Raw genomic sequence first — 25,916 nt, 5'->3', positions numbered from 1 at the left:
CCATCCAGTCATACAATGTATTCATAATGTATCAACCTTACTCGGCATGGTTTGTATTTCTGTTTTGCACAATAATGCTTAGATATCTAAAGTAAAAAGACGTTTTTGTGACATGATAGCAGCAAATCTGTGTATAACTTTATAGTAAATGTGACAAGGAAGGAAAGAAAAAACACATCTGTCATAACCCTGTCAAGAGTTTGCAAAATTTCTTAAACTGCATTTTTTTTTTTTAACATTTTGTTCAAGTTTAGATTTAAGTTTTTTTGTAAACACTTATTGATAAAGCAAAATGTGGACACAAAGTTGTGCAGCATGTACAAACAGAATTAAGTGGACATACATTAGTTTACATCTCAGTAATTGAGGTGCTAATTACATAAAAAGGACAAAAAAAGTCCTTAGACTGATTAGTCAACATTTACCAGCATATATGACCACTACAAACCAACTCATTCCTGATTGTTATTCTTAATAAAGTGAAACCTTACGTTTCAACAATTATTTAGAATGGTTTCTAAGGTGTTATTAATTTTTTTTTGAACTTATCTCAGAGAGACTGTGAAGTACATAAGTACATGTAAACTGCAACTGAAAACAGGTTGTAAACTTTCTAACTCTGCAGGTTGGTTAGACTCTAGTCTAACTCTAACGCTTGGTTTTGTGCCTACAGAAGAACGTGTTTTGTCTTCCAAAGTGTGCTCTTTAAATTTGTTTTCAACTTTGCAGGCATCACCATGTCCCAACACACATGAGTGAGTGAGTTTGAATGTGGACCCCGTTGCTTGTCGTCACGAGAGAATTGAATGAAATCCAATATGTTTCTTCAGCAGAATGGGAACCAAAACATTTGGACCGATGCCCACTTGCTGCTATGGTAACATGGAATCAAGGTATTTTCCACAGATTACACACTCCCCATATGGTTCTTGTCAGAGTGGATTTGAGTTTTACGTGGAGATTCTTGTGTTTCTGAGATGCAAGATAAGGATAAATCCTAGTGTGAGAGGGGTCTGCATGTTTTGCCAAAAGAGATTTTATGGGAACGTTCCATCAGCAAGCAGGCATGTGGGAGGGATCACACAGTGAAACATAGGGGCGGATCCATGATCAGACCCTCTGTTGCCCCAAATTCAGCTCCCATACTCTTTAAGACGTTGCAGCTGAAACCTCTCGGCTTGACATTAAAAGGAATTGTAACATGGCCTCTTTGAAAATCGCTCTTTATCTTGGAGTCTACGTTTCAGCTTGGATTATAACTGTTGCAGGTAAAGCTCCACACAAAAACTTGTTGTTTAACTGCTGAGATGATCATTTGTGTGTGTGTGTGTGTGTGTGTGTGTTTTTAAACGTGATCTCTGACTCTCATGTGGTTCCAATTCACATTCCTTTCTCCAAGCTGAAAAGCGCAAGTGAGCAAAATGTTGAATACTAAATGCAAGTGTTGCCCACAATGAGATAAAGAAATATAATGAACTTCACTTTAATTTACTTATTTTTGATACTTGTGACTAAATATGCCTCTTTTGGCATTTGCTACTTAAATACAGATAAACGTATGTGTGTTTGCACAGTGTCAACTACAGTAAAGTCATTGTAGCATCAATACTGATAATAATACTTCATTGTATAACTATAGGGTCGGAGTATACAATGCTACCACAGATTAGAAATGCAGCTGTTGGATTTATATATATGTGTGTGTGTGTGTGTGTGTATATATATATATATATATATATATATATATTTTTTTTTTTTTTTTTTTTTTTTTTTTCCCAGAATCTATTTTCAATTCAAAATAATTGTGGATTCAATTCACTGTGGCTCTGCGTGGCACATTGGTTAGCATGTCCACCTCATAATTCAGGGACCCGAGTTGTAATCCACCTCGCTCCGACCTTCCTGTGTGGAGTTACCATGTTCTCCCTGAGCCGGTGGGGGTTCTCTCTGGGAACTCCAGCTTCCTCCCACACTCCAAAAACATGCATGGCAGGTGTTTTGGACACACTAAATTGTCTTTAGTTGTGATTGGGTGCGTGGATGGTCATTTCTCTTGATGTGCCCTGCAAAAGGCTGGTAAGCAGTTCACGGAGCCCTCTGACTTCTGCCCGAAGTCAGCAGGGATAGGCACCAGCAAGCCTGCAACTCTTGAGAGGATTATACAAAATGGATGGATGGATGGTTTCCACGTACCTCTGCAGTGTCCTCACAACACGTAACACCCATAGCTGTTAACCCTGGTTGGAAAACATTGGGCCACTGAGCTGGTAAACTAAAAGTCAAGACTTTAGCTCCAAACCCTGTCTGTACCTTTCAGCACTAAATGTGTCTTCACGCAATGGCAAGCACTGGTAACATCTGAAATGTCCTTTTTCCCTTTGGCCTTTGGACATGACATTACCAGAAACAATTTGAAAATGTGTACTCATCAGACTGATGAATCAATCCATCGCAGATGAACTCCTGCCCAGAAAAGCCTGGGTTGTGTTTATGAATGGCTGTAACACTGCATGACTGAATTTAACTTGCATTTGTACACTAAAAAACTGTTGGGTTGAATTTACCTGATTGTATTTCATCAAGTGGTTGCACAGTAAAATAATTTGGATTTTAATTTTTAACTTCAAAACGTATTTGGATCCAGATATTAATTAATGTATGACAAAATAAAATTGAGTAAATTTAATGCACCATTTTTCAGTGTAGATGTCACAAAATGATGAAAAACAATCATTTTTAAAATACTTCCTGAGCCTATGTAGCAAAATCCTTGACACGATGTTGATTTTAAATGCAGTGTCGTCTGAGGGGTTGTGGGTGCAGGCAGTCATTGTCTTCCAGATTCTTTGAATCTTTTGGTGGTGGTATGGAATTATGGAACTCCCTAAAGTTCTTGCAGCTGTATGTTAGAAACATTGTTCTTAAAACTGTTGAACTGTCCTCACGCCTTGTTCATCGAGTGGTGACCCTCACTCCTGACGTGTGGGCGCAACCAAGCCTTTCATACATGCATTTTTTATTTTATCCAATTATGCCGCTCATTTGTTTCCAATTAACATATCCACCTGTGTAATATTCCAAATATGCTTTTTGAGTATTCCTCAATTCTTCCCAGTCTTTTGTTGCTCTTTTTTTTTGGAATGTGTTACAAACACCCAATTTTTACCTTTCATGTCAAGGTAGCAAATTTTGTACAAAACAATGCTACCCGCACTCATGCTTAACAAGAGCTTCATACGTTGACTTAACAATTTGTTTACACTCTTACACCGGCAGTTACATCATTATAATTGTTTCTGAGTATGCATGCATGTAACACACTGCTCCATTCTGTTAATTGCCCAAGTTTTTACTAATGTTGCTGTGCTGCACACTCTGCAAAACAGAACACTACAGAGGAGGCCCCAACGAGCTTCAAGTTTGATCAATTACTACAGATGCATCTGATGCACTGATCAGATGCAGAATCACGTTGTTAATGATAATTTAAATTCTAGATCATATCACTAACTGTTAAACCTTAAATAATCACATATGTGATTACAATTGTTTGTCCTCTGTAATTAATTAAACAGATCTTATTTATTTATTTGATAAGAGGAGTACATTCTAGAGTCCAACCTGAAGAACATAATACATGTGGTAATTTAGAACAGTGGTCTTTAAAGTGGGGTCTGTGACCTGACTGTGAAATAATTTGGGCTATTAATGAAAACATATTAATACTTGTGGCCCTTTTATTTTAATTCAAAATAAATTGTGAGCATATTCACGACTCTCCAATAGTCATCAATTCAACCAGTTTAATATATTTTTAAAAAGATAATTTTGAAATTTGTCAAGGGGACCCAGGTAATCCACGTCATCATCAAAGAGCTTGATTGTTTAATCACCAAATATTTGGCATAAATACTAAATAAAATTAAATAAATATAAAATAAATAAAATATAAACATAACATTAAAAAAATATATAATGGTGAATAAAAAGGGCACTTATGTTTGACTTAAATTATTTTTTTTAATTTGTTTCTTCAAACATTTGCAATGGGGGTCCTTGTAAAATTTGCTTTCCGAAAAGGGGTCCCTGACTACAAAAGGTTTGAGAACCCCTGACTTAGAACACACATGAATCTAAAAAAAAATCAGGATAATGCTTGCCCTTTCTACCTAAACAGCTTGCAACACACAGCATGACTCTGTCATGTCATTCTTTGTAGAATTAAGTAAAACACTTTGTAGAAATAAAGCAGAGCTTTTATCGAGCTATTTGCAATTTGTTGCCTTGAGGTTTTCCTTTGAAGCACTTCTGCTTTGCCCCATCTCAAAATATGACTTCAATTATGGTGTGTTGACGAGAAAGAGTGAGTCAGATGTAGCAGCAGATGTTCCAAGAAAGTTAAATGGTTAGATGTTTTCATGATGAGGCTCCGCTGAATTACGACACTCGTGTCTAAATATTTTTAAATAGTTGCGAAATGTGGGTGACGAATGTGTAAAAAAAAAAAAAAAAAAAAAAAAAAACATGTACATCCTTCCTACAAACATAAGGAAAAACCAGAATATCTGTATGGGGGCCACAGATTGCCAAAGACGTTCCTCTACTAATGCATGTCCAATAGCATTGTTCAGGTCCTGTAGTTACAATGCTGTAGGCGAGCCATCCATATGAAACTCATATTAAAATAACTATCACTCTTTTGAGTGGGAGTGTATGGTGTTGTAAAACATAAATGTTTGGGAATTGAGACTTCTATGTGTCATTGTCTAGTCATCATGAATGAAAGCTAAACTGACCTTATTTTATCCCTTGTCACTGACGTCAGTTATTGAAATTGTTTCCATAGATAACCACATTTGCTCTGAGGTGATCATCTTTAAACATTCGCAAGCCAAAAATCTAATTGTAACAAACACATCTTCAAGATTTCCCTGTAGCTTACAATAAGACTATAGGACACTGTATATTAATGTTTATGCAGTGTGATTAAAAAATGTCTCAAACGAATGACAATCTAATGGAATGCCTTTCGGTGGAATTACAGTTTCACAAAAGTAAAAATATACAAATAAGCAGCATTTAGAGAACACCTGCTGTTGATACTTTTGTAAACCATATAGAAAATATTGGAAAAGCTGGGTCAAAAAGGAAGTCCAGGGATTATACTACTCACATTAAGAGCAAGTAGACACAAACTCTTACAGAAGTTCCTTGATACATTATACAGTATAGTCTTTCACTACATTCAAAATTTTTACGACCATTGCGAAGTAGAACTTCCAACATCTCCATTTTAATCCACAACATATATAACATGTTGACTAAAGAAATTCCAAGTCGGGTTCAGACAACAGATTCACCACCCAAAAAAAAAATTAAATAAACAAATGATAGAGATGAGCAGGACCTAACCATCGTTAAACAAAGAAATTGCTGAACTCATTCCTCCATCCTTTTTCTAGACCTACTTATCCTCACAAGGGTCGCAGGCTTGCTGGTGTCTATCCCAGCTCGCTTCAGGCAGTAGGCGGTGGACACCCTGAGCTGGTTGCCAGCCAATTGCAGGGCACACAGAGACCAACGGCCATTCACGCACCCAATCACACCTAAGGACATTTTAGTATGTCCAATACACCTGCCATGTATGTTTTTGGAGCGTGGGAGGAAGCCGGAGTGCCCGGAGAGAACCCACGCGGGCTTGGGCAGAACATGATTTGAGCTCGGGTCCCTGATGGATATTTTTCATACCCTGGCACTAGAGGGGGCTCCATCCTTTTGCCATGCCTGAGTTTTTAATTTGTACTTGCGATGTGGGTTGACAGGACTGTAGGTCCCCTTGATTGGTGGGAGGCGGAGTATACCTGCACCGCATTAAAGCTATTTATGTGCAGCCAAGATGGAAGGATGAGGCCGGATTATTTTCATGTGTTGCACAGTTTTCCGGGAAGTGGATGTTGTCATCTCAAATTAAGTTTTTTTTTTTTCTTAACTTCTTATAAAAAAAATAAAAAATGCCTCAATATTAAAGTGGAATACCAAGGGGACTCTCATATTATTGTTGCAAATTTGCAGCGCCTGCCTGGAGAGGGTTAAGGACATTAATTTCCAAATACTTAGGTATTAAATCGATACTTGAGTACCTGGGATCGAATGTCTGGACTTATATTTTTTTTTTTTTTTTTTTAAAAACAAACAACAAAAAAAACCTGAAAATATGTCCCTGGTATTAGAGTTAAGATAATTTTTGAACCAAGGCTACTCATCCAGCCTTCCCCCGCCTCCTGTTTGTGACTGAAGTTGTATCCACATCAAGTTAAAAAAAAAAAAAATCCTCTCTGCTTGGGGCCATCCAACCTTCTGTTACTGCAGCATTGTCTAATGCTTTTTTCCGAGTCTGTAAAAGAAATTTTAGGTTGATATAGACATCTGCGTTAAAATCATTTTTTTTAATGTCAGTATTCTAATATTGTACTGACAAATAATTACTTAGTGAATGGTCATCCATAATACAGTTTTGTTCAGTATCAAAATCCTGCTCAAAGTCAAACCTGCCCAAGCATGTCTGTTTGTCATATCAAGTTTCTCAAGTTGTCTGATCCATTGCCCTCTGGCATTTTCAGGAACACTTTTTGTTTTAGAAAAATCTTAAAATTGACCAACTATGCGGCTTGGATTTTTTTGTTTATTTGACATTTTTTGGTAATGTCCACATTTCGCTTTGTAGGGTGTCTATTAAATGAACATTTGTTCTTTTCAAGATCAACCTTGTTTCACCAGCTGTATTTTTTTTTATTTCATTTTATCAGGGAAAATGATATGAATATGAAGGAATAGTCCTGTAATCATAAGATTGTTCATTTGCAAATACTGCTCTTAATCATCCAACATGTTCCCCAACATATCTATTTTCTTTTCTTGACAAATATTCTTTTTGAGTTCCTTAATTTTGAACATTAGTTGGGTCATGAATGTTTGAGTTTATTCAGTTCTTCAGACGTTATGTTCATTGATTGGCATGAGGCCCTACTGAGGCACAGTCCCCCAACTACAGTGTTCTCCAGCTACCGTGCCATTATCAGTTAGCAGGCCAGTCAGTACCAAGTCCTACATATTAAACTAAATAAAATAATCTGTAGCAGAGCATACACAGAATGTCCTAAATATTTCAAAACTGGGGCATGAATGTAAACAAGTTTTTGCCAATACTGTACACAAAATATCATAAGAACAGGTTTTGGCCGGATTTGGCCCTCAGGCCTTGAATTTCACACCTGTGCTTTACAGTATTCTTGATTGTTAAAAACTTCCAAACTGCTAATCCTCAATATGGTCATGAAGAATCAATCAATTTATCAATATCAATTCACAAGCAGTTGTTTTAGTAAGAATGAAACCGTAGGTTTAAAGCAGTTTGTGTGTGTGCATTTGTGTGTGTGTGTGTGCGTGTGTGTGTGTGCATGTGTTTGCGTGTGTGTGCGCCTGTAGGTGTTTGTGTGTGTCTTGTGTTTGTGTGTGTTTGATAACTTCCTTGTTTGGGAATGTGCCAGCAATCTTTGGCCAATGTGTGTATATAACGCAGAGTTTGTTATGTCATAGATGAACATGCTCCCAAAGCAGAGAATGTACGATGGGTATCTCTGGATTTTAAAACTCTCCTGGTGTGGACTGCAACACCATCAAACTACAAGTTCACTGTCTTGTACTCTTGGTGAGTCAGCACAAAATGTCTACACACACTCATACAGACACCACACATACTCACACAAAACCACAAAGGCCCTAATACACTTTTGAAATTTCATTACCATGTTATTATATTACTCAGATTGGTAATAGTCTGTGGTGTCCTCGCCGAGAGTTTATATAGAACCTCCCTTTCTTTGTTAAACATGCTTACAAAAGAAGTTGCCTTTAATTTAAAAAAAAGTTTCTCTTTCGCTTAATGGGTGAGCTGGTCCTGATTTTACTGCACCGCAATGGACATTTTAGCATGGTTATGTTGAGGCATGTATGCAAAGAGGCAGTTTAGACCAAGTGTTTACAAATAGAACTACACATACATTGGTGAATAATCCAATCCAAATGGCTGAGCCGGGTCATCTGGCTTTTCTAGATTTAGAGAAAAAGCAGGTCTTTTCTGAGAGAATGACTGTGTTCACCAGTGTTGAGAGTAATACATTACAAAAGTAAGGTAATACAGTGATCCCCCCCTACTTCGCAGTTAATGGGGGCTGTCAACCCCCCGCGAACTCTGAAACCCGCGAAGTAGGGTATCAGTTCCTAGATTTCTAAGTACGCCCCAATATAGCCGCAGTAACCATACAATCCTTTTTTTGTGTGTATTTTTTGCCTATTGTATTTCCTTTCTCCTATTACTTAACATTACATTATCCTTATTAACATTGTTGTATATTCATTAAATAACTAATATTACTTAGTTTATTGAGAATTTGTTCTCAGGACTGGTTATCTGCACTAAGACTCCGGTGAAAGAGTACGCAAGTCATCATGTTGAACTTCACATTTATTTTGGCTCATGTATGGTGTATCATGTAGTATCTGTTAAATAATAAATCAACAACAATCTTAGTGTCAACTGACATATAAACACTGAATCTATGAATTTACTGTATTTTTAGCCGACATTAGCGGGTTAGCAACAACTAACAACAACTACTAACTATAAAGTGCAACCTCTACACAAATGAACACATAAACAGAATAAACACTCATGGCTGACTAAACATAGCCAGGAGCGTGCGTTATCAACATAAATGATAATAAACTATAAATATGAGCTTTCGTTGTCATTCACCACGTCACCGTAACAAGCCGAATGACGCACAGAGAACTTAAAACAGGAAACAGAAATGCAACGCGACCCGACAAATTAAAAGCATGCATTTCAAAATAAGATAAAAACGTCACGAACTCTAACGCTTGAAGAATTCTTAACATAGTTTTTCACTAATATTACTTCGTTATTTGATTAATACAGTACTGTATAATGTACTTTTTTGCTTTTTTCCATTTTTGTACATTTTTGTACATTTTTTAAATGATTTTTTATTAATTACTTCGTTATCTGATTATTACAGTACTGTATAATGTACTTTTTTGCTTTTTTGCATTTTTGTACATTTTTGCACATTTTTTAAATGATTTTTTATTTTGAAATATTTTTTTCATTTTCCTGGAAAAAAAACGTGAAGTACTGGGACTATCTGGGACCGCGAAGTAGGAGGGATCACTGTAGTTAACATGAATGCAGTTTATTTGGTTGACTTGAGATAGCGCTGGTGTATTGTTGGTATGCAGAAAATTTGGTTTGCTACATTTATTTGAATGTTTTTATTTTACATTTCCATTGATTTGGGTATCATTTACAAGTCCAACAGAGCAATATTTATTTTGGTATAATTTTAAGCATATACGTTTATTTTAATTTAAGGTCATTCCTCCGGATGTGTATTGAGCATAATGAGTTACATACAGTATAGAATATCTAATCCATATTTCCAGTTAGATTGGTGATAGTAATGTAAAAGTAATGTGATAGTAGTGTAATACCTTACATTTCAAATACAGTATTGTTATAATGTAATGTATATGTAATGTATAATGTAACTATAAATCATGCATTACAGTTTTGAAGTAACTTGCCCTTCACTAGTTTTTAGAATAACACTAGGGCAGGGACACCTTGTGGAGGAAACTCACTTTAGATATGTTTCTTGCACCAGGGGCAATTCCAGATTGAGAGTGCAAAACCTTTTAAGATCAGAGTTCAAAATGCCTATCACAGTACAGTATATCTAGCCGAGGCCTTTTCATGGGTACATATGTTATCTTCAACTGGCAGGTGACCAGAGCTGCTTCTCACCAAGTCAGTTGTGATAGGCTCAAACCGACCAGGGTTGAAAAATGCTACAGAAAATGGAATAATAAATTGTCAGCACCAATATTTGTGTATGGCCTATGACATATTTATACCTATAACGAACTTACCTATAACATACAGAAAGGGAGAGTTTCAAGGATAAAACATTGCATCTCTGCATTGACAACATATACCTTTCCTACATTTACGTTCATGACTCTAAAATTCAGAATATTGATGGGATAACGTCCATGACAGTGTAACAGCCACTTGTCAAAATAGTTCTGAAAATGAAAGGGGAAAAAATGTGTATGGCAGTAAATTGAATTTATGTCATGTGAATTCAGGGATGACAGTGACTGGTTGAAAAGTCCCAACTGCATCGAAATAGCAGAGACAGAGTGTGATCTATCCAATGAACTTGAAGCCTTCCACAGGTACGTACCACATAAAAAGAACTTTGTTGTAATAATAGGGTGGTTTTAAAGTTTTATGACACTTAAACCCTCACCAGTACTGATCACCGGTAGGTCTGTTGAAAAGATTGATGGTGTGCAGCATGGGTACCAGCGTGGTGCCGGCGGGCACCGTGTAGCCCCCAAGTATCACATGAGTAGCTGCAGACCTGTTCTGCAAGTGATAGAGCTTTGTGATTTTCTAGGATTTTTACTAACTATGATGCATATACGACAGATACATTACATATTACACTTGATTCACATATTTACTACAGCTGTTTCTTAATTATTGTGAGATCAATAACATGATCTGGGTCTTCACATAAACTGTTAGCCCTTGATATTAGTACCAAAAAAGTAGCTCTTGGTTTCAAAAAGGTTGGTGACCCCTGGTGTGCAGCATCAGATTCCGTATTCCATATTTCATTGATCAGAATAATCCTTCCCCAAGTGGAGGAATTTAAGTATCTTGGGGTCTTGTTCACAAGTCAGGGTAATAGTACAATAGATTGACAGGTGGATAGTAGAAGATCAACAGGCGGATAGGAGTAGATCGACAGGCAGATTCATGCAGCGTCTGCTGTACCGGACAGTCGTGGTCAAGAAAGAGCCGAGCTGCAAGGCGAAGCTCTCGATTAACCAGTCCATCTACATTCTTGCCCTCTGACCAATAATGACAGGCTGTGGGTCGTGAGCGAAACAACAAGATCCCAGATACAAGCGGCTGAAATGACTTTCCTTCGCTGACTGTCCGTACTCCCCCCTTAGAGATAGGGTGAGACGCTCGGGCATCCGGTAGGGCTTCAGTATCAGCCGCTGCTCCTCTGCGCTGAGTGGAGCCAGCTGAGGTGGTTCGGCCATCTGGGTAGGATGCCTCCTGGACGCCTTCCTGGTGAGATGTTTCAGGCATGTCCCACAGAGAGGAGGCCCCTGGGATGACGCAGAACATGCTGGAGGGACTATGTCTCTCAGCTGGCCTGGGAACACCTGGGGATTCCCCCGGAGGATCTGGACGATGTGGCCGGGGAGAGGGAAGTCTGGGCTTCCCTGCTCATGTTGCTGCTCCCGTGACCCGGAATGCAGCAAGAGGGATGGAAAAAAAGTTGAATTTTGTCTTCTTTTTTTTTTTTTTTATCTTTTTGTTTTTAACACAAATCAGTAATAGTCAGCCCATCAATTGGTGCTTTAACTACTGCCTCGTGTTATTATTTTCACCCCATGAATCAGTGGAAATCAGTTTTCGAAGTCTTCTCTGAGTACAATGAATTCACGCTTTTCTACTTTGACAGGACATTTACTGCTGATATCCAAACGGAACCGGACTATAACAGTGACTACGAGATAGATGAGTTACCTCACACTTATTCACCACCCTTCGATCCCTATGAACAAAGTAAGTATTGCACATGCCATGCATGTAGCATCACCAGCGATGTAACAATGGAATCAAAGGCCCTATTTGATTTTCAGATTTCAGTTTCCATTTTCAATTTTATTTTTTTTTTTTTAAAACGATTTTCTCATGTTATAAGATGTTTTTATTTTAACCTCTTCAGTTTGTCCTTGTTACAGAGAGTAACTTAACAAAAACTTTAAAAAAAAGAAAAGAAAATGAACTCATGATTTTTTTTACTACATGTTTGTCTTGCTATAAGTGGTTTGTTATTACAGGAACTAAACATAAAAATAAACAAATGTAACATACATTTGCAATTCTTATTACAAACCTTTTTGTGATCAACATTTTAGTTTGAATCATTTACATTTGTAATTGTGTTGTATCAACCTGAACTTGTAATCAAATTCACAAGCGAATACATGACATAACTAGAAACTGATACAAAACCAGTATTATAATACCAAACACTCACGGACATACACATGCCAGAACAGACCTGTGCACACACACTCAGAAAGCTGAGGCTGCAGACCATACGCGAATGATTTTGTTCTGTGAAAACACTCAGTTTTCTGATATAGTTGCTACTATAGATTTAATCAGTCATGAAGAGTTTCTTTCTTGAAAAAGATCCATCCTGCATGTTCTTTTTCTCTCTTTCCTTCTTTTACTCATTCTGTTTGCTAACAAGGCAAGCAATAGTTTGACCAGAAAAAACAATGCCGTTTAGCACTTCACAATGTCATGCTGCAGTTGCGGGAATTGGAAAAGTACTCACATTCTGTAATTGACTTGAAGTGGAATTGTGAGTAAAATTACTTTGGAAAAAAAATATTATTTGAGTTACTTGAATAAAAGTAAAAGAAACAAATAACATGCTCTTAATTGTAGCCAATATTGCAAGATAAAAGATATGATATAGATATAATTTGATTATTGAGGAGATATCAAGCCATCCACAAAATTGCATCATCATAGTTAAGCTAGTTTGATCATTTTTATCCTTGCAAATCTGCACGTTTTTCTAGCGCCGCCTAATTGCATCTGTTAACAATGAGGGTGCTTAGATATTTCTTTGGGTGGACTTTGACGCATTATGAAAGGGAAAATACGGCTTGACTTGTCTCCTCAGCCCTTGGACGTGCGCTTAAACGAGCCAGTATGGATATTGGCACGTGAGGGGAGAAACAGCGAAGGGCAACCTTCCACACTGTGATCTCACAATAGTCCTCACTTGGGTAAAGATCGCCCCAAATAAGATAATCTGCAAATCATTTCCGAAGACCTCCGTTTCAAACAAACTGTAACAAGGATATTTGAACAAATGATGAGCGAAAGAAGAGGATGTCTGGGATTCAAATGGGAGGGGCTATTTATTGTGTCAGCTAGTGAGGAAGACTTAAAGGACTTTTCAACAAATAGGCTATTCAGCTGTGTCAAAAAAAAATAAAAAGCATTGAAACTTTTTACAAAACATTTTATTGTTGCAAAATTTAATTTTAGCATTTGCGTCCAGGCGCATGCGTACATTCCCTTGCAGTCTTGTCTCGCTCCTCCAGTATGTTACTCAATCTATGAAGTAGAAATGCCACTAAAAGTACCGTAACTTCGTCCTTTATATAACACACTCCATGTGTTTTAATGGGATGCCCATAGTCTATGTAACCGCTAAATTCAAGGGTAGATTTATAACCATGTTTTTGTAAAATTCATCCAAAATACAGTAAAAAGAGGGTCAACTTTTAAGGCAGGTTGACTTGTACTCTTGCCACTTAGCAAGAGGGCGGTTTGCTTTTGCTTCTTAACTTCCATGTTTGTTGGCAATACTATAAGTTGCGCTATGTTCACATGCTGTTTTCATACTTGTCTAACAAACGATGACCGAAATTTCTCGCCCCCATATCAAACAAAACTTTTGTCTGCTAGCTGAACACCACATTGAAATGTCAAGCCACTGCACATCTTGGAGCCACTTTTCAGGAAAAAAAAAAAAAAAATACAAAATTCATTCAGCTCAGGTGTTCAGCTCTGATGCCATGGATGAAAGTCAAGTAGGTCCGCAAATGCGCAGAGTGAAGTACATGCAAACCAGTTATGTGTACACATGGTCAAAGGAGAAGCCTGACTGTCCAAAGTGTGATCTGAAGAAAGGGATTTTGCAGCTTACTGAGCTTCTGGTCATGCTTTTTTGTCTCTCAATGAATTGACTGAGTGGCTTAGGTGCATTAGATTGATTTTCAAAAGCATCATTATCTAAAATGTGCCTCGTGCCCCCCCCAAGGGGGCTCCGCCCCACTTTTTGAAAGGACTGGTTTAATTGAACCACAGAAACAAAGATACACATTTGAATAGACACTAAACTTGTGTTGTATAAGGCAACAGCATTTCTATATACTTTTTTTTAACCCTTTACTTGGCACAGCGCCGCTTTGGGACGATAGTCTAAACCAGGGGTGCCTTATTCCAGTCCTTCCTCGAGAGCTGCTATCCAGACTGTTTTCCATGTAACCCTCATTCGGTACACCTGATTCAAGTACCCATGATTGTTATCAGAATTTTGCAAAGCTTGCTTATCAGCTGAACATTTGAATCAGGTGTACCGGATAAGGGTTACATGGAAAACAGGCTAGATATACCAGACTTGGGCACCGCTGATCCAAACAGGCAAAAACAGCCTTTATTAGGCATACGTTTTTCTATTTTCAAGTCCTAAACAGGCAAAAATTTTCAAGATTTTATAAGAAATTTAGGGGTACATTAGATTTTAAGCAATGGCTGTTATGGATGCTTTTGGTTGTTATGCCTGTTTAGCAGTGGCGGTCGGTGCATTTCACACTTAGGCCTTCAGTGAATGGACCCCTCATGCGCACGTACACAGCCTTTTTTTAAACAACATTTAAGCATCAATAAACCTGCATCAGCTAATCATTATACGTGCCAAAACAAAGTCATGATAATTTCTAATTATTTGTCCACAAAGTTTTATGAAGTCCACCAAGAGAAGGCAAGCTTTAACAAGATGCTACATAACGGTAAATTACAAATGGGAATTTAATACGTGTCATGTCTGCATGAGCATGGTGAGTTGGATTGGGAGGAGGAAGGAACGGGACCCAAAAAATGGAGCAAAACTGAGAAATATGTGGCTCAAGTTTTAACAAGGAAATGAGGCAGGGAGCAAAACTGGACAAAGTATCACCAGACCGGTGGACCAAATCAAACTTATGAGAACGCAGACAATCAGGGCAGACGCGAGTGGAACAGAATCATGAACATAACCCCACAAACTCACAACAACCAAACCCAACCAAACATGACAATTGAATATGAATGACATAAAATGATAAAAAGATATTAACGCACCCAAAACTGCTGTCCCCAAGTTATTTCAGCACAAAATCCATTCTTTTTTTCCTCTGAAAGACTTTCATGACTGACTTGTAGAGTTTGTCTTTGAGTTTAATTTCCAATAATAAATCCTATAATAATCGAGTTTGGCTTCGATGTATGCTAACACCAACGTTAGCTGGTTGAGCAATATGCAATTTCTGTTTTGCTCTTCTTCAGCTATTGTGGGTTTAAAAATTTTTTTAAAAAGCGTCAGCGGGTCCGGCTTTGATGTTAGCCCATGTGGTAACCTTAGCTGGCAAAGCAACATGTTTTTTTTTCTTCTTTTTTTAATTTAAATAACTTTATTCATGTTCTATGTGAGGTTTCCTAAAGGCATTTTTATTGGTCGATTGGCTATTGCAGCCGTCTTAACAAAAATATGGGCCTGTACACAATACGTCATTGCACACTGCACAGAAGCCTCCCAGCTAGGCAAACATGGTCTGCCTGGAAGTCTGCCTGACAACACACCTTAACTGAATTCTAATTGGCTAAAATTTCCACACTTAAACAGCAGCACTTGGAGGAATGTAACCATATAGATATAATATGACTCGAAAAGAACAGAATATGGAGAATAATTTTATATATAAAATACATGTATATTTAGTAAAAATAAATGTAAAATGAAAAAATTGACTTACTATAGTTATTATATATATATATATATATATATATATATATATATATATATATATATATATATATATATATATATATATATATATATATATATATATATATTATATTATATTATATTATATTATATTATGATAATTTCAGGTTATATCAGGCCAGAAGAGAAGGCCTGGCTGGCCCTGCTGGTCCACCACTGCTGTTTAGACTATCAGTCGAAAGCGGCTGTTGTGCCAAAAAACTTCAGAAAAACTGAACCTTCGCATCAAGTTGGATCTTTATTGTTATTTCTCCCCTGCTTAGGTGAGATCAGTGCTGCAAATTTCACAGTGGAGGTTGTGGATGAAGGAAGAGTGAGTGTGACCATCAAAGATCCACTAACCAGTTTTCATAAACACGGAAAGCAACTCACCATCAGAGACATTCTCAAGAATGACCTCCAGTACAAGATCAGCTATTATAAGTCCGGAAATACAGGAAAGGTAATTATAGTAAGAAGCTACAAAATGTCAGACTTTTCATGGACAGCTGAGTTGACTTTGGGCAATGAAAATTAAAGCCAAAACCGATAAAACTACAATGCCATTCAAATTAGAGATGGGACAATGAAGCCTCATGAACCACTTGTGATATTTGTTTTTTTACTCCTCTTCACGGTGCTCTTGTTTTAAATATGAAGGCAAGCGCAGTAGGAATGTACAGTATTACATTTTAAATTCAACTGCATCTTTAACACTAGAAGGTCCAGCATTTGACTCTACTACCTATAAAGACCACCGCGTGCCGATTGGCACCAAGGATTTTAGCTAACACCCTAAATCACCTGTGAACGGCTAACTGTGTTATGTAAACTGAACAAAAGAGAAGTTGCAAACTTACTTTATCTTGTTGGGGGAGCATCAGACACGCAAATGTCGTCATTATGTGGGGGGTAGAAGAACTTGCACAGACCCATCTTTTGAAAACTTCAATCAAGATAAGAAAGGCTGACGTTGCAACACAATTTTATCTTGCTGAGAGAGCAACACACAAGTTTTTCCTCTGAGGGTGAGATTTATTGATAAAAATGGACCAAAACAAAAATTCTCAAAAATACATACAGTATTTGCGTCATCAGTGTGCAGTCAGTTTTTGTGAGTAAATACATTTCAACAGTCATTCAGAATCCAGTCGACCAGGGTTGTGCGATGTGATTCATCTGGTGACAAATGACCGCCACACATCAGAATTTGCAGCAAACATACCAGTTTTTGCTCATTCACTGTGGGTGGACATGTCATCAAATCGTGGATGTTGCATGATATATTTGAAGCGAGTTCGGGACATTATTCAAATGATCTGTGGGTTTCCAGGTTTGCTGACCAACAGTCATTTAGTAATGGTCCCCAGGTGACTCAAGAGTCCACCCCAGGAACAAAATGGAGGCTGCAAGAAAACCTTGTAAAGACTCTTTACATGGTGCTAAATGGATTAAAAAAAAAAAAAAACAACAACAACAAACTTCACAAAAGCTCCACCGTTACTTATTAGCATTTTTCACCTTGTTGGAAAAGAAATATGAAAAAGGGAACATAATCTTGCCTGAAGACAGTGGAAGGTTTATGTCTTCTCCATCGGAGTCATTGTGATTTACTTCACTCAAGATTATTTCCAATGCCTGTTGAGGATTGAGTCTTCTCTGCGTTTTTGTTCTTTAGGTTTTCACACAGAATTCTTGAGAATTCCCAATCGTAATGCAATCTGCATCCAACAGGCCAATTCAATAGATAGGTCAATTTGCACGTGTTTACACCTGGTTGCAAATGCGAGCAAGTCGCCTGCTTGCTACATGAACAACCCCCAACAATCTTGTTTTTATGTCTCTTACTGTGCCACAGTTAGTCACAAGCAAGTGAAATCTGCAATTGTACAAACTTATGGAATGATATTTTGAATCATTATAGCATCAAACAAAGGCAACCTTATCTAAATGCAAACATGACCTAAAACAAAAGTCACTAAGAGATTATTTTTGATTGAATCTGCATCTATGCTATTTATGGATGTTTATGTTGAAACATGATTGAAACCACATTTGCCTGGGAGTGTGGATATGAAAAAGCCTCATTGGCTTCTGACACACCTATGCACATTTTTTGACTGTTTTTGTTTTGCGTTTTTCTACTCGTGCTGTATTTTACATCTTGTGTGTTCGGCTGTATTTGTAACGAACTGTATGTTTTGTGTACAATAAACTAAACAATTCTTATCTTGGATGAAGTTTTCAAAAGAGGGCTCTGTGCAAGCTCTTCAACCCCCACTCAAAAACATATCTCAGAAACCCCACTCTGGATGTTCAGATAACGACTGCATTTGCATGCGTGATGCTCCCCCCAGCAAGATAAAGTTGGTGTGCAACTTCTCTTCTGTTCAATTTTTACATATCAAAGTTTGCCATTCACAGGTGAGTCAGGAAGCGAGCTATAATCCTTGGTGCCATTTGGCACTCCGGAGGTCTTTATAGGTAGAAGTGCGAAATGGCACCTCCTGGTCTTTCTAGTGTTAATCCAAGATTGATATATTTTTTTCTTGTTGAATATGACAAAACCGTTTTATGAGACCTCATTTTTCCATCAATCAGTATAATTTCTTCAGAAAAGGTTTGTCAAGCTTAAATTTTTGTCTTCATAAAAAATAATGAAAAAAATCTAAAATTGAAATATAATTGAAGTAAAATAAAACATCCTCAAATATCATACATGATAAGCTTTCTGTGTACAATTTTGATTTACAGTGGTACCTCTTCTTCTTACAAAAAATTCAGCTTACAAAACGCCGCGGCAGAAAAATATTGTTTCTCGTGACGAGAGAACATTCAAGATACAAAAGGCGACATCCCTGGCATATAAAATGAAACACAAGATACCAGTCCCTGCGCCAACATGACAGTAATGTAACGTAATATGTTATCACAACCCGTGATGTCTACGGTATTTGTTACAGTTTGTGATGCATTTTTTCATTTATTAATGCTAGCTTTCCCACAAATGAGACAAGTTTTTTTTTTTTTTTTTGCTTTGATGTTTACTGTGGTCTTACACTTTTCATCTTGTTTCGTCCACCATTACATTAGCTACAGCTAACGTACATATTCACATAAACACATGTATGTAAGATAATGTATGTAATGTAACAAAATTTGGGGGTGAGCTGTCGCGTCTGACGTTCGCGTTGTTAGCACGTTGTTAGCACTTTAGCAAAGACATCACACAGGAAGCACTTCGCATTAACCCAAATTGAATTTATGTAAATCTACATGCTCTAAATGATTCAAAAAATAAACATTATTGCTCCATTGCTCCAAAACATTATTGTAAATAATTCCTGGATCACTGAAAATATAAAATAAAACCGTCCTAAAAAGGTGTCTCTCTCTGTACTCATCACAAACACACTAGCACTATCTCAAGGCAAACAAGGGAACTTCATTCATATTGTCAACTGCTTTAATTAATATGATTAATTTAAAGGGTTGAGGAGCATTTTTTAAAATTATTATTTACATGATAAAGTTTGATTACTATGCACTAATGTAATTCTAATGTATTTGTCACCATTTTTGATTCATTTTTGATCATGGTCAATATCGTAAGGTGAAAAAAATGCAAGCCAGGGACGTTTTAAACCGGGGATCCACTGTATAATGAAATTTATTTTAGCAATATAGATAGTAATCACGACCTCGCGAGTAGGCGCCATCTTGTGGGTCAAGCTTATTTTTGTTTACATCGTCAGTTATTGAAAATGTCAGACTCATCTACCTCTAACATTACTTCTGTAAAGAGAACGTATGAGGAAGGTTTAGACCAACAGTCCCAGGAGTGATGCAAGTCGAAACCATGTTTGATAAATGGAATTGATCCGTACGAAAAGAAAAAACTTGCCAAATATCACTTATCTCCATATCAGCAATTATTTAATGAAAGCTGTAAGTGCATACTCATTAACAGTGGTCCCCAACCCCCGGTCCGCGGACCGGTACCGATCTGTGGATCAACTGGTACCGGGCCGCGTGGGCTGCACCCGAATAAATGTTTTGGAGATGATTAGTTTAACAGTTCATACGTTTGTGCTTGATCTCTGATTTTTGGCGCTGCCTCTGGCCGCTGTTGATATTACATACATAGTGAGAAATAGAAAAGACATGTAAAGCTTACAAATCACTTGAATCCTACAACTATCTCCTATGTGAAGTGAATGTGTGAAAGATGTCTAGCATCTCTCCGTCAATGATCGAATTCTCATTATTGCTAAGGAAAGGATATCATTATAACCCCCTCTGCACACTTAAGTTAAAAATAGAGATGTAAATCTACTGGCAGTAGTAATTATAAGATATTGAATTTGTATGGTGAAAAATGCATGAGAACATGTCATAGAAGTGCGAACATACACAACAAACAACGAAACGTACATGCATTTGTATGCAAAAATAGCTGTCTTTTAAACCAGATATACAGTTCGTAAAACACAAATAGACAAAGTATCATCTCGATGTATTTTTAACGCTTTAAAAGTTTAGCGAAAATACAAGTGATGTTTACGTTGATATTGTACATCAGCGAGCAATATGATGTGGATTTTTGCCATATAGTCTTGCAACAGACTTGTAAAATAGAAATCAGCATTATAGATTACGATCACATAACAGTAAAATGTATTTTAGCAATCTTACAATTATATACACCTTCATTAAAATGGTCAAATCATACTTTCGTGTATTTTGTCAGTTGGAAATTCTTTTGATTCATCTTGCAATCCATGTGTTTCTTCTCCGCTCACTGAATTCCTTCGTGTGTTCGCATTCGTGCTGTCTGGCAACAAGCACTCCGAAGAATCGTCTTTAAACAGTGTTGTTGCAACCGTGAATGGCGCAGGTGTTTACCATTGTCAAGTACCTTTCGCGCGATCTCCTCTGCGTTTACCTTTGCTCACTGACCCCGGCAAGTGTTTGTTTGCCCCACACTATGGCCGCCAAGTCGGGTCAGTGACGTCACTTGAATACTATCTTTTGTTATCAGAGTTCCTGAATGCAATGTCATTATTTAAAATTATACATTCCATTTTGGCATTATAGAGAGACATCTTAACAAAGACCAATAGAGGAGAAGTATCTGGTTTGGATGCTGGTCAAAGTTACTGCTTCATGGTGGCAGCATTCATCCCTTCAAGATCCAAACTGTACCAGCAAGGAGCCTGGAGCATCCAGCAGTGTACTCCTGGACACAAAAATGTCTTTCAAGGTATATTATATGCACTCTGTGGAAATCGCTGGTGTACGCAAATCAAGTCAGTCTTTCTGTATAACTGTAACCATCATTCCCCCTGTAGAGCTGAGTCTCGGAGCTTTGGTCGGTGGACTTTTTATCCTGGTAATAGCCCTCATTGTCACCATCACAGTGACGGTTTTATGCTGCAGACGAAGGAGGCGAACCTCTCAAATGTATCAGTCATCGACAGTTGTTTGAACAATGAAAATGTGTGTGTTATGTGATATTTTGTCTGGATGTTTTAATTTGGGGGTGAGCGAACAAAACTAAAAAAATATCAACTTCATCCAAGGGAGCGAGTCTTCCTCTTAGAGTTTTTGTTCATCGCAAGGGTGAAAACTGTATTTGTCTCTGCACTAGTATATCATGTTGTCCGCTACATCTTTTTTTTTTTAATTTTAATTTTAATTGTGGACACAGAATGCTAATTTGTGCTCACAAATGGTTTATAACGCACACAAAACACTTCGTTATGGGTTTGATAGTTGTGCTGGATGTATATGTACTTGGGTGTATTGGAATGGACTGCACCTTAGCAAGAAATTGCAAAAAGTTTTTTTTTTTTTTTTTTTAAATTTCATTTTCATAAACTGCCTGTAATACCAGGCCCTTCAAATTGCCTTCACAGCTCATTGCCAGTTCTACTTTACATTTCTAGAGAAGGTGTGCTTTCTCACCTAACTGTTCTGTAAAATAGAGCTACTTCATGCCCACAATTTAGCATTTGGTTTTTGTATTTTATTTATAGTGTGGCAATAGCTGAATTTGCCTCCACCCTCTCCAAAGCCCCCTCGCCATGTCTGGGTTTCTGTAGTCATTGTTGGACAGACTACTTAAAAACTGTAATGCATTATTTATTACTTATTACTGTCATTCTAAAGTATTATATAATCTTATATAAATATATATACAAGCATTATAATATTACTGTATTTGAAATGCTATTAGATAAAAGCACAAGTAAGCACTACCTGCATGGCGTTTTAGCCTGACACACCTCCGACGGTGCCAGTGGGGTAACTGCAGGGTCATCAGCCGGGAGCCACCCTTCATTGATGTTTCACTCCATTAATCCCAGAACATCTCATGGTGGTGGAGCAACGGCAGGGACGTCTCCCTGCCGCCCCCTGCAGCCACCACAAGGACCCCTTTTTCCCCCACGTCCTGTAATTCCTTCCTTAGCCACAGCCAGAAGCTGGCTCTTTCCACCTCTTCTGCCAGGTCCCTGGATACCCTCTTGAGTTTAGCTCCCCTCACTCCAATCTTCCTGAGGAGGTGCTGGATGGAAGTTCCAATGAAACACCTGCAGCGAACCTCCACAGGGTAGATAGATGTTGTCCAGGACACGAGCACTGATCTGCTTTCTCAGACGCAGCTCCAGACAAGGGGCCAAGGTTCAGAACATCAGCCAGAGGGAGAAATCAACACTGCAAACATCTGAATGCGACTGGAACTTAAGGGTGGACCTTGACCGCCCGCTCAAGTTTCCACCAGAGATAACCATCACCTCTCTGAGCCCAGACGTCATCCCGTGGTCTCCTGCAGCCAAGACTGTTTCTCAGCACTCAGCTACCAGCTCAGTATACTTGTCTTTCTTAGGTTCAAATGCTACGTCCATTCCTCCCTCCCAAGGAATAGTTAGCTCTGCCAAGATCGCAGTCTTGTCTGGATATGCATCTGACAAAGCGGATCAGTGCTTGTGTCCTGGGAGGAAGGTCTTTGGCAGTTTCCATTCTCTGCCCTTCAAGGACTTCTGCAAGCTTCCGCAAGACCAGATTGTGCCGCCACCTTTACCTGTCTGTAGCCCAGGTTGATCGACTTCAGTGGTAACTGCAGTGTGGTCTTCCCAAACAGCCCTATGTTGGACAGGCTTTGAGGTAGGACAAGCCACTTCCGTATGAAGCTGTTGGCTTTGGCATCCATTTTCATTACTGTGGATGAAGTGATATCGCATAGCTTCAGGGGCCACATAAGACGCTGATAGAGGGGAAATTGATAACACCAGACTTTAAGCTTCCCTGGAAGTTGACGCTTGTCAATCATCAGACAGCTCAGCTGTATACAGCCTTCCTAAGCTTCGGACTGGTTGTTCCGCCAACAATGGGATCCTCTCTGCATCTACAGTGAAGGAGAAAAGGTCATTCCTGGCTCTGTTTCGAATGGGAGCCCCGAGCTGCGGGACTTTGATGGTTTGATCCTCATTCGGGCCCAATTGAGGAGTTCTTCAAACCTCTTCAAGAGCCTCGAAGTACATGGGGCTGTTTGCAACACGATTGTTACTTCATCCATGTAGCTCCGCAGGGCTGGTCACCGTTGGCCTGACTGTAATCTGATTCCTTGGTCCAGCTGCCTACTGCCAATCAGTATCACCTGAAAGGCTGTTGTGAAGATGATGGGAGAGATTGAGCAGCCCATTGCGATGCCTCTCTGGAGTTGGTGCCCGCTGGTGGTGGTATCCTGTGTGGCATAACAATTACATTACTTTTACATTACTCTCGCCAACACACTGTCACGGGTGACCCCCGAGCCCGAACAGGATAAGAACCCCGACAGACAATCGAGGGGTTGAGTCCAAAGAGTTTATTATAACAGAAAGCGCACGTCTGGTGTGGTAAACAAGGGTGTCCAAAAAGGGAACGGGAAAGTACAAACAAAACTCACAAAGTACAAAATAAGGGAGGGACGAGAATGTCTTGGTAGAATCAGTTTGACTGAGAAGGAAGGCAACAAGGGAGCGAAGGCTGCAGGAGAGCGACTAGAAACAAAGTAACAACAGAAAACATTAAGAGAGCACAATACAACTAGAGAAAAGTACCAACCAAAAGATCACCAGGAAGAAGGATGCGGGGCAGGAGATTTCACTAGGCAATGAAAGTATGGCAAAGGAATAACCCAGCGTCACTCTCCTGTAGTGGCCGGTTTTAAAAACACCATGATGGGTGATGGAGAACAGGTGCGCCAGGCTGGTGACCCCGCCCCCTCGTGGCACAATTGAAACTCTGCTTAGGCACAACAAACAATACAGAGAACCCACAGGATAAACAGAAACATGACACACACCTGGAAATACGGATTTGCCATTAACAATGTAGCTCATTAAGCTCATTACACATTCAGTGGAATGACCTTAAACTAAACTTAATCAAACTTACACGCTCAAACTTTTCTCCAAATAAATATTATTGCTCCCTTGGACTTGTAAATGGTACCCATATTGCTGGAAATGTCAAATAAAAACACACAAATTCATGTCCTTAACAAAGTTTCCTGCATACCAACAAAATACCAGCGCCATCTCAAGGCGACCAAATGAACTGCATTCATGTCATGTCGTTTCAATTAATATTATAAATTTAAACGGTTTTTGTTCTTTATATTATAATGTATTGTAACACGTGTTACTGTCATTTGTACCCAGTAAAATATTACTATTTTTGAAATGCCTTACACTATCACATTACAGCAACATGTAATACATTAAAGTAATGAACATTACTTTTGTAATGCATTACTCCCAACACTGTCTGCAGTACATTATAGTTGGAGCTTGTTTTATTTTAAAACGAAATGTATACAACATACATTTTGATTTTGAAATAATCCATGCTAAAACCACCAAGTGTCTTTTTTAGGTTGATGAATTAAGAGTACAGTAGGAAATACTCTTAATGTTCACCAGAGAGCACAGTTTTTAAATGACATAGTTAATAGCCACCAAAACATACTAACAATTCTAAAGATTATCAGTAACATATTTAACGTTTTTAAGCCTGTTTTATACAGAATTTTAGTACGTATTAATATTTTTGTAATTCCTCAAGCCTGCTTTCCATCTGTAACCATCAATATGAGAGTGTTTAGGGCCATCTGGTGTCTTCTGGTGAAATTACAGTTAGGCGAACAAGCTTCTCTCGATTGCTTATTTTTACGAGATGCAACTGAACAATGAGATGGAAATTGGAGCGATTTCTAGATCCCACCCATTTTTGTTGGCCAAAAGTTTGCCGATATAATACATAATTGAAGGAAAAGTTTATTTTTTATTTGCAGCTAAGCTGAAGCACATATGAATGAATACAACCTCTCCATTGCAGCAACAATTCAGTACTTTTGCCAGGCCTCATAAAGTAGGTCTAATGGCATGCTGACAATTATGGTTGAATGATTTCAGCTTCAATTGCAATTTTTCTGGTGGATATTGCAATTATCATTTGATTAAAAATGGTCGCCAGGCGATTGCTGGGAAAATTTACAAATATGAGAGAAAATTACATCATACAGGTCCTTCTTCAAATATCAAATATATATATATATATATATATATATATATATATATATATATACTGTAGCCTATGTATATGTGTGTTTGTGTGTGCGTGAGTGTGTGTGTGTGTGTGTGTGTGTTACTGCATGTGAAAACATCTTTTAACCACAAATGTTTTCATTCTTACAGAAATGTACATGTTATGTAAAGTTATGTTTATATATTTGTCACAGACTAACTTTCTTCAAATGGAGGAAATACCCATATCGTGATATTGAATCCCTTTACACTACTTTACAACATATTTCACGATATAAACGCAATCCATCAATCAAGTGTAAAATTTCGAATTGAAGTATCAAGTTATTTCAACGTGCAAAGTCAATATTTTCTGTTCCAAGAAGTGAAATATCTGATTTATTCCTCACTACTTCTTTTCTTTCAGAGTTTGCATTTTCATGTAAACATTGAGGCACTTGGTCTATGCCGCTTTTTGTCCTCCATTTGCTTTTATTGTTTTCTAAACCCCGGTCGCTTGTTACATGCTCCTTTTGTTATTAAAGTTTTTCCTCCTATGATA

At 38.0% G+C, this 25,916-nt stretch overlaps 1 protein-coding gene across 1 annotated transcript; it reads left to right on the top strand.

The window, feature by feature from the left end:
- Nucleotides 1-1,127: 1,127 nt before the first annotated feature.
- LOC148415210 (tissue factor-like) lies at nucleotides 1,128-25,916 on the top strand. Its single transcript, XM_088430302.1, has 7 exons — nucleotides 1,128-1,268; nucleotides 7,597-7,708; nucleotides 10,228-10,317; nucleotides 11,628-11,731; nucleotides 16,067-16,245; nucleotides 20,880-21,045; nucleotides 21,134-25,916. The coding sequence occupies exons 1-7, from the start codon at nucleotides 1,202-1,204 to the stop codon at nucleotides 21,268-21,270; spliced, it is 855 nt and encodes a 284-aa protein (XP_088286428.1). The 5' UTR covers nucleotides 1,128-1,201; the 3' UTR covers nucleotides 21,271-25,916.

The sequence above is a fragment of the Hippichthys cyanospilos genome, chromosome 12 (genome assembly GCF_059441005.1).
Source record: "Hippichthys cyanospilos isolate Australia breed blue-spotted pipefish chromosome 12, RoL_Hcya_1.0, whole genome shotgun sequence".
Classification (NCBI taxonomy): Eukaryota; Metazoa; Chordata; class Actinopteri; order Syngnathiformes; family Syngnathidae; genus Hippichthys; species Hippichthys cyanospilos.
This window is presented reverse-complemented; position numbering and strand designations above follow the sequence as displayed.